General features: G+C 56.9%; 3 protein-coding genes across 3 annotated transcripts; 1 reads left to right on the top strand and 2 right to left on the bottom strand.

The window, feature by feature from the left end:
• Positions 1–1,906: 1,906 nt before the first annotated feature.
• E0L32_008021 (uncharacterized protein) lies at positions 1,907–3,170 on the bottom strand (the record flags this gene model as incomplete). The annotated part of the gene is made up of 5 exons (XM_031142829.1): positions 1,907–2,068; positions 2,207–2,341; positions 2,436–2,633; positions 2,885–2,912; positions 3,103–3,170. The coding sequence occupies 5 exons, from the start codon at positions 3,168–3,170 to the stop codon at positions 1,907–1,909; spliced, it is 591 nt and encodes a 196-aa protein (XP_030992695.1).
• A 2,101-nt stretch (positions 3,171–5,271) lies between these two features.
• Positions 5,272–7,335, top strand: E0L32_008020 (uncharacterized protein; the record flags this gene model as incomplete). Its single annotated transcript, XM_031142828.1, has 3 exons — positions 5,272–5,300; positions 5,914–6,577; positions 6,676–7,335. The coding sequence occupies 3 exons, from the start codon at positions 5,272–5,274 to the stop codon at positions 7,333–7,335; spliced, it is 1,353 nt and encodes a 450-aa protein (XP_030992694.1).
• Positions 7,336–7,570: 235 nt separating this feature from the next.
• E0L32_008019 (uncharacterized protein) lies at positions 7,571–11,762 on the bottom strand (the record flags this gene model as incomplete). Its single annotated transcript, XM_031142827.1, has 5 exons — positions 7,571–9,305; positions 9,356–9,698; positions 9,760–10,542; positions 10,595–11,535; positions 11,587–11,762. The coding sequence occupies 5 exons, from the start codon at positions 11,760–11,762 to the stop codon at positions 7,571–7,573; spliced, it is 3,978 nt and encodes a 1,325-aa protein (XP_030992693.1).
• Between the last annotated feature and the right edge of the window lie 1,470 nt (positions 11,763–13,232).

The following is a 13,232-nucleotide window of genomic DNA, read 5'->3' as shown; positions in this document are numbered from 1 at the left end:
ATTATATACAAATCACAGGGTCCAGAACCACACACCCATCCGCTCAGCGCCCCCCCCCACCCACTTAGCAACACTCTCATGCATCTCTTGTCATCGGGATCTAAGCCAGCAGCAGCATCCCAAGCCGAACCCACCTTCGGAAAGCGCTTCTCTTTTGACTGGAACATTGAAGCCCCCCCCGTACAGGATTTCGGAAGCGGGGGAGACCAAGATTGTGACCACGAGCGTACACATGTACGATAAAGTCTGCTGCTTACAGCGGGTAATCACGAAATAGGCAGCCAGTGTATGGCTTGACTTGTTCCTTCCCTCTCGTTAACCTCTGATCGTGCATGTGAGCCCTTTCCACTTATAAGCCCCCCGTCCGTCAAAACCCCCCCCGCCTTTCGTCACAAACGACCTTTTGCTCTTTCCCTTTCCTTCCCTTCCCTTCCCTTTCCCGAAACAATACAAACCTGAAGAGATATCATTTCTTGCTCCCTCCAACCCGAGACCATATTATTCTGCAAAACAGACGAAACACCGTCCCTCCAAAGCGACGAGATGCACGGATCCAACTGCCCCAAGTGCGGTGCGGCGTACAGCGGCTCCAGCAAGTCGTGCGGCTCCTGCGGCGCTGTAAGTTCTCGTGCCCAACTCTCTTCTCTTTCTGTCTCTCATCTCGTCCCCTTCTACTGCTTCTGCCCTTCTTCTGCTCCGTCTCTTCCCTGCCCAATACTGACCCGATATATCCCCCCCTCCAAACAGAGCTGCCCTGTCTAGGAAAGAGACGTGTGATTCTGCCGGAAAGATGAGCTTATGATATGGGTTCTATGGGGCGAATTTATCTCCTTTACTTGGGGCTGTTTTCCGAGAGTGAAATGCATCACGGGCGGCGAGAGGCAGTTGTGGGGGTGACGAGGAGTCGAGGAGCGTGCGGGTGCATTGTGGAGAGAGAGAGAGAGTTCGTGTTTTGCGGGCTGGTCGGGGAGAGGTGATCTTTCATTAGATTGTGTGGATTTTGTAGGGGCACAACGAGTTTTCGGTTTTTTTACTGAATGCCCTGAGATATAATATACCATCCCTCCTTTTTCGAAACCAGTACTCGGTCGAGCAATGTCCCTTGGCCAGGAGACAAAATGTGACATGATGGAGGCCAAGTCCGCAGCCTTTCCCGATCCAGCGGGCATCGTAGTAACAAGACACAGTTTCCCAGAGCACAGACGTCACAGCCTCATCGGACGGCAGAGCAGGTGTAGGTGTGCATGAGGGAAGAAGGAAATAAAGATGTATGATATAGCCTCTCTCCGGATGAAGAACCCGTCTCGCAGCAGCAGGCAGCACGAACCACGCGGTCCCAACACCGTTTAACTAGTTAACACAAAACACGACCGAGCTCACACAACCACGTCACCCATCTCACTCTTGTCTCTTCTTGGGCCAAAACACACAAAGATGCAACTCTTTCACGCACTTTCGCAAAGACGACCAGCGCGCAGTTCGAGCCTTCTTCTCAACCCCGCTACTTGCTCTCCCCGTGTCTTCTCGCCGTTTGTCGAATGCGAGCAAAACAAAACTAATTTCTCACTGTTCCCTGCTTTCGTATCGAAGGGAGATTAAAAAGACCCCGCCGTGTGTATGTGAGAAACCCAACCAAATATGACACGCCGGTCCAATGAAGATAGGTGATATGACGAGCACGCAATAGTAGGAACATGTATCTCTCTCAGAGCCCCTCCGCAGGCTGGGACAACGGGGTAACCGCCGGCCCGGTCCGCCGAAGAGATCGCCGCAACCCTGCTCGCACTGACGATGCTTCCACCACCATGGTTGTATCAGTGACGGTGACAGACGGATCGCGAACCGTCAGCAGTGGAGTCATCATCGTAATGGGTTGACAGGACGCTTGATCAGATGGATCGATCCTTTACAGGACCAGGCACTTGCTGCGCTTGCCTCCTCGGCCCTTGGTGCGGGAGAGCAGAGCAGCCCGGGTAGCGTGCTCAAAGACCTCGCGGACGCCCTCGTTCGTCTTGGCTGAGCACTCGAGGTACTTGTAGGCACCAATCTTCTTGCGAACCTCCTCACCCTGAAAGGCAAATATCGTCAGCAAAAACACATTCCGCTGTGAGCCCCGGTTTCGATGACTCGGGATCCGGCTCCAGGCTACCACCATCGGTCGGTGTAGAGCCTGTTCCGGCTCGAGAACGGGGGTTGATCAACGTACCTCCTCGGGAGTGACGGGCTTCTGGCTCGTCTTGCGCAGCTCCTCAATGGTCTTCTGGTCGTAACGCAGATCCTTCTTGCAACCGACGAGGATGATGGGGAGGCCCTGGCAGAAGTGCAGAACCTCGGAGATCCACTATAGACAGAGAGACAAGAATCAGCTGCTGCTCCAGCTACCTCGGGCGAGACGAGGGGTGTGCCTGAGGAGGCGACGGTGAGGACGGCCTTACCTTCTCTTGGACGTTGTCGAGGGAATCAGGCGAGTCGACGGCGAAGCAGATGAGGATGACGTGGGAGTCGGGGTAGGAAAGGGGACGGAGACGGTCGTAATCCTCCTGACCAGCCGTATCCCATAGGGCTAGCTCGACGTGCTTTCCATCAACCTCGACATCGGCAACATAGTTCTCGAAGACGGTGGGGACGTAGACCTGGAGGGCACGTGTTAGTATCTTTGTTTCCTGACCGACGTTTCGGGTTCGTTGTCCGGTCGCAACGGGCGAGGCGGGTTGCGGCCAACGGCGAAAGGGAGTGATGCACTGATAGTCGAGACGAATTGCCTTGTTGAAATGGCGCTTTGGGGAGCGATGGCGTCGAGATGACGAGGCAATAAAGGAGGGATGACGAATTTCGGAGTTTCGAAGGGGGGGTGAAATCGGGTAGCTGTCAGGGGAGATCTTACCTCAGGGAAGGTACCCTTGGAGAAAACACTGGGAATGAGTTAGTAAGAGCGAGATGGATGAAAAGAGCAGGCAGTGATGCGGTAGAGAGCGATGAGTTTGGCGATGATGGCCCATCGGGTTGGCGAGCTGGAAAGCCAGGCGTCGTCGGGGGTTCGGGAGGCGGGTGGTGATGGAGATGGAGATGGAGATGGGGTTTGGGGGATGGACAGGTACCTACATCAACAAGCAGGTTTTACCGCAGGCACCGTCGCCGACGATGACGAGCTTACGACGGATCTCAGCCATGGTTGTCTGATTATTTGTTGTTGTTGAGGAGGTGCGTGAGAGGCTGCGGGAAGAGGTAAACAACAAGTAAAGAGAGTGGACAGAGGGAATCAGGGGTGGTTTTTCTGGGCGGTGGAGATGGAGATGGACAAGAAGTTTAAGGAGGGAGAAGAGGATGGCGTAAGTAGTTTAATCAAAAAGAGTCAAAGGTCGCGATGGGGGAAAAGGGCAGAGGAGAAAGGCAGGCGACGGAGCGAGCGAGCAACGGCGGGAGTGGGTTTTTTGTTATGGGGCAAAGGAGAATGAAAGCAATGCAATGGGGGAAGAGGAGCAGTGCTGTGTGGTAGCGCTGGGAGTGTGGTAGCGGAGTGCTGGGTTAGTTGGTTAGGTAACTACAAAGGCCGCCAGAGTGCGTGCGTGGTTGCTTGCTGGTGGTCGGCCTCTTTTTTTTTATTTAAATTCAGGTTCGCAGGGAATTATGTAGGCGGGCACTCTTCAATCGATGGCCGGTGACAAAGCAGCCATCAAACACAGAATCACCAAAGCAGAGCTCTCCAGACCCAAGGTACCTACATTATCTACCTAGCCCACCTAGCCTTGGCAGGACTCTCGGCCTCGCGTTCATTTCTCCCTTCTCGGCCTGTTGGGACGCCCGGAGCTTCGAGGCGCAGGGTGCAATTGTAGTTTACGTGCTTGGCTCTACCACCTGACCTACCTACCGTGGACTCCCTGCAGCACCACTATAACCAGGTGTTTTCGGGCGCTGGAGCGATTGCGGTAGCGCTGTGGAGGCCCCTCTCCAAGATAAGTGCTAGGCCCTCCTTTCAGGTGTCCTGGCCGCTGGAGGTCCGAGGGACGCCCGTGGTGCTGCCTGCAAATCTCCACCGTCTCCAGCCCAAAACACCAACCACAGCGATCCCAAAGTGGCGGGCGACAAGGCGACGGAAACAAAGGGCCATGCGGCCTTTGGTCCTAGCTTGGTCAGGACTTGCTTATCTCTCCTTCCTGCTCGAGCATTGGTATTGGTACTGGGCTATCTATGGGCTGTCATCTTTATGCAGATCCAGCATGGAACAACCGCCACTTTCCAACCTTTCGGAGATAGACAGGTACGGGACTGGAATTCCATGTTCTCATATCCACGTCGTCCAGTCGAGAGGCCTCAGCCAAACTGCACATGTCGCCGCCGCCTCGACACACACACACACACACACACGCACACGCACACCTCGAACGACACTTTTGTTCGCCAAAGGAATAGCGAGATATGGACATTGGCCAGGGGGGCTGTGAAGGCTGTGAAGGGGTTGGGGCTCCACCCGGCGCAAGAATGGGCGGCGCGGCAGACGGGCCATGGGGTGGCGACAGCCCGCTGAACCCACTGGAGAACATTGAACTGACCCAGAGACGGACAGCATGCGAGGATCAGCAGCAGGGCCCCCCTTCAGCAAGCTACAAGCAATATCAGCCCGGCATGGATGGTCGAGTACAAGTAGTGATGTCAGGAGAGTGAGCGAGCTGGTCAGTTATCCTGTTTCTCGCATGTGATGGTTCCATTATGCACTCGCCTTGCCCGGCGACCAGGACCCAGACCAAGACGGTCGTTGCGACAGCTATCAAACAGATGCCATCTCGACATTGTCCCTCGGCTGCTTATCGTTTCCCTTTCGGGCGGCGAGCGACAGAGCAACTTTCGATAGGTTACAAAGCCATGCACTTCTGGCCACAACCACGAAGTAACTACTCGCCTCTGCTATACGCCCAGAAAATACTCGTTTGCCTCTACATATCATCAAAGCCTCCACGGTTCCGAGCCTCCTGGATGCGAGAGCGAGAGCTGGAAGTGCTAGACCAGCTGTGCTTGTACAAGTAGTGGAAAGGAGGCTTTGAGAGTGGAGCAGGGCCGGACGGCCAACGTCAGCTCTTCAAGCATCTGAAACCTAACAAATCTTGGGGACGCCTCAACACGATCCGCGCTAGCTCGAAACCACCATCTACCTAGGTAACTCACGGAGTAAGTAGGCAGTTACCTAGAGGAGGTAGGTACTTGTACTTGGATTAGTGGTCTCTGAGCCGCGTGAGCCTGTCCGCCTGTCCTCCCGCATCCTTCCCATCCATCCCCATGCAGATCCGCCTCCCAAGTCCTAGCAGGTCAGTCGTCCCGGTAGGACTTTTTTTCTCCATGGATGTCTTGTGTTACCGAGATGTGTGCCTGTACTTGTAGGCTGTACTCCCTAGGCGGACGCCTATTTGTACATGCATGCATGCAGCCCAACCCTGCCAGCCCTGCATGCTCTGAATCACACAAATTGGTTGACCGAGCTCTCATATCTTCTTGTGCTTCGCCAGTCCGAACATTTTCCAAGCCGAGAGGCATTCCAACCTTGACCTGAAAGAAGTCTTTGCCCGTCATCTTACAAAAGGGCACGGAAGAGGATTGCCGGGGATCGCTTCAGCACACCCAATGATTCCTTGGGTACCTAACAGGTTGAATACGGCCTGTAACATAACTAATTCTGGTGACAGGAGCAGTGCATCGTTGATTGCATCGAACAAATCATAAATATTGTGTTTAAATCATGCTGGAACCTGCCGTCTTGAACCCAAGCTCGTGTTGAAGCTTACGTAGTGGAGCCTCTGCCACACAATGAATGAATGGCCCGTGCTTCACCATTTGAGATTGATCAATGAGGCCAGGCCAATGGGAACCCACAAAAAAAGTTCACGGCAGGTGGTCTGCTGCGAAACCGACGGACCTCATCAGGACACACGAGCATCACCGCCCGCCCAATCCGACGACCACACGACCGAGGACTCGCCGCCCCCTCTGGACGCCGGAACCCCTCGACCAAACTCCCGGCTTCCCCTTCGACTCCAGCGAGTCACCACCAGCCCAGACCGAGCAGAACAGCCAGTCGAGTAACCGAACTGAACCACCCCCCTCGACAAACCGAGAAGCCATGCTCAAGCTCGCCCGCCGCACGGCCATGGCCGAGCGGCAGGCCGCCCGCCGCGCCGCCCGCAAGCAGGCCGTCGAGGACAAGTCGGCCAAGTGGACGCGCATCCACCAGGAGGCCCGCATCGCCCGGGACCTGCGCGGCGAGCGCGCCGCCGCCCGCGTCGCCCGCCGCGAGGACTGGGAGCAGGGCCCGCTCGCGCCCAGGCGCAACAGCGCCGCCGGCGACGGCCGCAGCAGCGCCCAGGGCCTGTACTACGGGTCCATCGGCCCCGAGAGGCTCAAGCCCGAGAGCAGGCTGCGCGACTTTGAGGCCGAGGCCCGCTGCGCCTGGGCCGGCGGCACCAAGCACCTGTGCCTCGCCGTCGGCGACCGCGCCGTCGTGCTCGAGGGCCCCGAGAAGGGGCGCATCGGCACCGTGAAGGAGGTCAATGCCGAGAAGGGGTGGGCTGTGCTGAACAACGTCGGCGTGGTAAGTGGTTTACGTTTTGCATTTGCATACCAACGCTCTTATCAGTTCGAGCAAAAAATACAATACTGACGGCTCTTCCTCCTCCCCCTTCACGACAGGCCAACATCCACCTCCCCGAGTTCATCATGCCCAGCGCAGAAGAGCCCGTCCAGCCCATGGAGTACGCCATCCCCATCTCCTCCCTGCGCCTCGTCCACCCCATCCCGGACCCCAAGACGGGCGCCCTCAGGGACGCCATCATCCGCGAGCTCGTGCCCCACAACATCACCTTCGACCGCCAGTCCCGCTACGTCGGCTGGCAGCGCCTCGTCCCGGGGCTCAACATCCAGATCCCCTGGCCCAAGCGCGAAGCCCAGACCTACACGGACCACAAGTGCGACACGCTGCGCGTCGACGTCGAGCGCAAGACGTACGTGCCCACCCTGCTTAAGCCGCCCGTCCCCGCCGCCGTCATCGACGAGCTGCGCAACCGCTACTCCAAGTTCCGCACCCGCCACGAGCCCGAGTACGTCGCGCGCAAGGAGGCCGAGGCCGAGGCCGCCGCCGCGCGCGCCGCGCTGGCGAGCACGATGCGCACGCCGCTGCAGGAGTTCCACGCCGAGACCAAGAGGGCCCGCCTCGCGCGCGGCCAGCCCGCCCTGTCGGACGAGATGCTCGAGCGCATCGGCCAGGTCATCGCCAGGAACAAGGAGAGGACGCTGGCGGCTGTCGGGGCGAGCGAGGTCGCTCCTCCTGCGACCTCTGCGCCGGAGTCATGATGAAGGGGGCGCAGTATTCTTGTATTATAGACCCAAAAATATGTATCAAATGTGGCACCTTTGTGTAAGAAGAGAAGCTGTAAAGATGTGTAATGCTTCTCAAGGACAGCATAGAAATCCTACCTTGTACAATTCATTTTTGACTAGTCATCTAGCAAGAAGCCTCGATATGCAGTGGGATGGCCATAGTGAACATGTCTCACTACACTCTATAAACCCCGTACCTTGCTCTAGTCTAACCCAGCAGCGACAATCTCGCAAAGTCCTTGACCACAGGCGGCGTCTGCCTCGACTTCATAGCCTCCAGGCTCTCAGCCAGCACCGCTTCCCCACCAAGCAACCGCGCATACTCCTCCTGCGGACCACCGCCACCACCACCAGTAGCCTCGCCATCGGGAGAGGGCCCCTTGCCACCCTCCGGCCCCGCCTTGTCCGCGGCCCAGATCTCCGCCACGGCAGCCCGGCAGCCCTCGACGACCTCGGCCATGAGCGCCTCCGCCGCCCGCGCCCTCTCCTGCATGCCCCGCCGCGCCAGCCCGGCCACGAGCCGCTCGACCTCGGGCCCCGCGGCGCCGACCCGCTCCACGAGCCGCCGCACGCTGTTGACGAGGTACTCCTCCTCGTAGACGGTGCCCTTGCGCCCCCTCGCGCGCTTCTTCTCCTCGCGCCGGCGGTTCTTGTGCGTCGCGCGGCTGACGCCCGTGCCGGCCGTGCCCACGCTGCCGGCCTTGCCCGTGTACCGCGTGAACAGGCTGGCCGAGGTGCTGGCGGCGCGCGACGACGCCGCGACGGAGACGTCGTCGGGCACGTCTCCGCCGGCGCCGGCGGCGCGCTGGTCGTCGCCCTCGTAGAAGCCGAGCGGGTCCTCGACGGCCTTGCGCTGCAGCTCGAGGATGCGCGGCACCTGCGCCCTCAGCTGGGCCTTGCAGTCGGCGAGCAGCTCCGTCGACGAGGACAGCGCGTCCGCGAGCCCCGCGTCGACGCCCGACGCCAGCAGGTCCGGCCGCCCCCGCAGGGCGACGACCCGCATTGCGTCGGCGAAGTGGTAACCCCTGCAGAGGCAGCGCACGGCCGACTCGACCGACGAGAGGTAGTCGAGGTGCACCGTCGCCGCCGAGCTGTAGTCCTTGGCCTCGTAGAGGGCCTCCGCGAGGGTCGTGGCCAGCTCCGAGAAGGCGGTTGCCGAGAGGGGCGGGTCCTGCTGCTGCTGGGCCGCGAAGAGGCACTCCCGCCAGCAAGTGGCGCCCGCTGCGCGGTAGCACACCGCGGCCTTGGCATAGTTGCCGAGGGATTCGTAGGCGAGCCCGGCCTCCCTGTTCTTGGACCTCGACGCCAGGAACTCGGCATACATGTCCATCAAGATGTTGTGCCGCTCCGTCTCGTACTTGTACAACCCCAGCGCTGTCTGGTAGAGCTCGTACTTTGCGGTGTAGTCTCTCACTTCGTCAAAGACGTTCAGGGCATGAAGGTGCGCGAGCGCCTTCTGGCGGTGGTTGAGGTAATCATCAATGGTGAATTTTCGTCGCAGCTCGGGCAACTGGTGAAGCCCTTGAATGAAAGGCAGATACTCTCGAGGGTCTCTTTGCGATTGCTGGGCTACCAGGAGCGTGAGGTCTAGGTTGTAAAGGCCAAGCGCCTGGTCATAGAGCTGGTTTACATCAGCCAGGAAGCAGATATGTTCGACTGCCCGCTCAGCCAGGGACTCGTCCTCTTTCATGAGCTCGGCAACGACCTGGAGGCCGTCGTCGAGGGCAGGAGGATTCTTGCAGACGTGCGCCGTAATGATGTTCTGTAGATTGGCGTTCTTCTGAGTGTGCAGACTAGCCAGCACCGCATCGCAGACCACGTTTACTTTAGAGCCTGCTGGTTTCGCAGCCGGCACAGCGGCGACTGGGTTGAGAAGGCCGGGTACCTCCTGGCTCTTCACGGGCCTCGTGTCTTTGTACATGGTCTGCGTCACATCCTCCTCCCTGATAGACATTAGCATGTGTGTCAGCCGCCCAAAGTGAAGGGGCCTTACTTTAGAGACGACAAGAACAAGTCAACGTAAGTGACATCTTTCAGCTGATCCAAGAACAATTTGACATTGGAGAGCAATTGCTCGGGCCTGTGGTCGTACAAGATGTTCATGTCGACTCGCTGGGAGCGACATGTCATGAAAGCCTTGCCGTAGTCCTTCTCCTCGATGAGGCGTCTGATGCCTGCAAGCACCATGGCCCTAGGATAGATGGTTTCAAGATTGCCCCGGGGCATCTGAAGCACGACACTCATGTTCGTGGGCATTGCAGTCACCAAGCGAGCTCCTCGCTCAATGCTTCGGCACCGTTCATCGTTTTCTGGGTCATCGCCGGGCATGCTGAGCTCTGCAAAGGCTTAGTTTACGTTTGCTCCATACGACACGAGAGAGGATGTTTCAAGACTTACCTTCAACATCGTCAAGATGCACAAACTTGAGGAAGTGATTGCTAGTAGTCAGGATAAGGTGCTCCCTAGTGACCACAAAGGATGTACAATTTTTGGTCAGCAGCCGAGAATTGGCATACAGATGCCCACTCCTTGACAACCCGAACGCAATAGGGCTCTCGCCATATGACACAACTTCTGCCCAAGGAAGTTGCAAGGGGAATTTTATAGGGAGCGTCTCTTGTTCCTCGTTCGAGATCCTGAATAACTGCCCGCTTCGCGATTGACCAATCGCCGTCGAGTCCTCCGAAGATGAGGTCACAAATGAGACGATCTCGTTCTGCTCGAGACCCTCCAGAGTCAGCTTTTCGGTCATGCCAGGGCGGCAAAGACTGATCTGTGGGCCTTCGCCCCCATATAGAACGTGGGCGGCTTCTCCTTCTGAGAAACATATTTGAAAAACCGGACGCTCGAACAAACGCCGTTCTGTCTCCTCAAACTCGACCTGGCCGATCAACTTAGGGGCCAAACTTCGGGCACCTTTGGTCTGCCAGGCATAGAAATTGACTCCGGTCTGATGGAGTACTGCCATCGTAGAATGGTCTTTCGAGAAAGCGACATCGACCACGCTGGAGGCAGCGTCAGTGATTTCGAAAAGAGCCATCGGCGGCGGAACATTTCCCGTTCTCAAGGGTGTGAGTTTAACAGTAGAACCGTCAATGACGGCTACCGCTCCGTGGTCATTGGGCTCAGTCAGTGGACCCCTTGCAATGTGGAAGATGTGTTCAGTAGACAGAAGGTTATCTGGGAGCGGTCAGTTGCAAGTTCAAAGTTGGGGTTGATAGATAAAACTGACCAGAGGCCGCCGTAGCAAGGCGTAATGACTTCTCGGGATGCCATACAACGTGCGAACATCCTGGACCGGTGAAGATCTCCTGTTTGAGGTACCAGTGGTAATTTCCCATGGTCCATAGCTGGACAACACTCTCGTACTTGACAGCCAGAACGGTCGAGTCAGAATTCCATTCCAGCTCGAGGGGTACTCCAGTGTTGTCGACCTGATGAGGAGACCGGAGGGTGAAATTCCCGTGCCGCAGTCCGTTCCTCTCAAAGAAGACAACATCCGCGCCACCGCCAACAGCCTGAATGCCGGCCATGAGGTTGCCAGCCGGCCTCCAGCTTAGGGCACCCTCTAGGCCGTCAACGGGCTCGCTTACGCTGTCGAGCACGCCCTCCCGGCTGTAGACGCGGATGACCCTCCTTTCAGAGGCCTCTAGGCTGTTGACGGCAACGAAGGCACCGTCACCACGCCAGCTGATTGTCGTCCGTCGGTCATCTTGAGGGCTGAGCACACCTTGGTCGACCTTTTCTGGTATTGTGGGGTCTCGAAGGGCTTTGGCACCGCGCCCTTGAAACTGCGTCTCCTTCTTGCCCCATCCAACAGAGACATGCTTTGACATCTTGAGATCCTCGGCCGCCATGGTGGCCTCAGCAATACCGTCGAAGCTGCGGCTCATGTAGACGACCGTGCCGGCGGACGTGGCGATGACCAACAAGTCCTCATCGGGCGACCAGCGTGCAGCAGTGATCCCCGCATCTATCGAACCTACAATCTCAATGTGGACATTTTCAGAAGCGACACCGGCATTATCCTCCTGAACGACGACGATGTCACCCCCGGCCAGGACAACACATGTCGTGAGATTGTCACTGAAGTGATGAAGGCTCACGACCCTGTCCACAGCCAAGTCTGGGTTCGGACTAGGGGTATCCCAGGAGGCTACCGTCCGACATTGGCTATGTGCATGTTAGTCTTGATCAACGTGGTTGCGAGGGCTTGACACATACAGATCCCACGGCCTCGGAGCTGTGCCGTTCGCCACCCTGGCCAACTCGATCTTGCCGTCGTTCTCGTCCGGCCCGAATGTGACGAGGACCTCGTCAGAGGCGGCGTCCCAGCAAGCTGAGGTGATATCAGCTGCACACCTGGCCGTCTCATAGCGGATATTGCGAAGGTTCCTCATAGTTGCGCCTGAGGGAGAGAGCGCTTTGCCGCTGGTATGCTCGCTAAATGAAAGAATGCGCCAGCCTTGGGGAGAATATCAACACGAGGCTAGAATTCCTAATGAACGACTGACACAAGTTGAGATTCACCCTCTTTGGTGTCGATGTCCTGTAAACCCTCCAGCTCAAGTGTCTAGAAAAGTGCACGATAAGTTGAAAATTGAAGCTTATCAGGTAGAAGTACTAGATACTTGTGATTAGGCACTTGGTGGATGGAAAATTCGAGTAGCCGGTGTACCACTACAGCTTTTCATGGGCATCAATATTTTAGCGCCCCATGCTCGTCATTCTTCCAGTGGGAAGCTGCCTGTAGAGTGCGACTTCAGTGGATAGGATGAGTTTATTAGTGGACTGAGTTCAGTGGGCTCGAAGATGGGGAACAGGTTCCTGGATCTCCACGAATGAACTGCCCATATCAGGAGAAATAAGCGCAAAAATTCCTTGACGACCCGGTTAGCTCAATTGGCTAGAGCGTGGGACTTTTATTCACTCTTGAGGGTATCCCAAGGCTGCGAGTTCGACCCTCGCATCGGGTGTCTTTCATTTTTGCCTTTTTGCGTTCCGTGGTGTGTGTATGTTTGATCCAGCAGCGGCTGCATGCCAAAGGCATGTGAAAGGTCAGTCAATGATACTGTCCATCCAGGTCAAGTTTGCTTTTTTGCGCGATGCGGGAAACGTAGCAAGGATGGCCAGTGCGTAAAGCACGATGTTGTAGCTGGAGCCCTTCACACAAGCAAAGGCATTATTAGCCTTCTGGGCATGACAAGCATAGATATCTCACGAAAAGGATAAATCATCTTTTGGGTACAACATCTCGTATTAATGAAAAATGTAGGCTATTACGACGAACACGCGCTCTCAGCGCCGTGATATCTCTCAGCTGGCCATGGAAAGGCAAGTCGACAGAGAGAGTCAGCTTACAGGTAACTACTGGCAAATCACAAGGCAAAAGTCAAATGGCACATCAAGCTCCTCGGTACTCGGGCTGACGTGCGGGTGTGGCGTGTTGGTGCAGTCTCTTTTTTCCTCCTCCCTTACCGCCAGAGCTTGAGTGAGCTGCAGGTGGTTCGTGCTGTTAGAAATGGCATGTTTTCAGCGTCCCGGCCGCTAACATATGCATCTTCCTGGGGTAAAAATTTGGTTCTAGCCCCCTGCACTCAGGGCGCCACAAGCCGGGCCCATTCTCTCGGCCATCTCCTCCCACCCGCACCCGCGACCTCGCCTGACCCTGACCGACCCCCAGCTTGCCTCCACTCTTCATATCAATCTCTTGTTCTGTCCTCCCCCGACAAGACTTCATCGCGTCGATATTTCCTCATTCCAACGCTCGATTGCACGTTGCATGATCTGTACTTGCGCTATGCTATAAAGCTCTAGACTTGGAGCCTCAACTCGATTCGATTGCTTGCCTTCAGCTAACTAGAGCCTGC

The sequence above is a fragment of the Thyridium curvatum genome (genome assembly GCF_004353045.1).
Source record: "Thyridium curvatum strain D216 chromosome Unknown NODE_51_length_304177_cov_85.428264, whole genome shotgun sequence".
Classification (NCBI taxonomy): Eukaryota; Fungi; Ascomycota; class Sordariomycetes; order Thyridiales; family Thyridiaceae; genus Thyridium; species Thyridium curvatum.
This window is presented reverse-complemented; position numbering and strand designations above follow the sequence as displayed.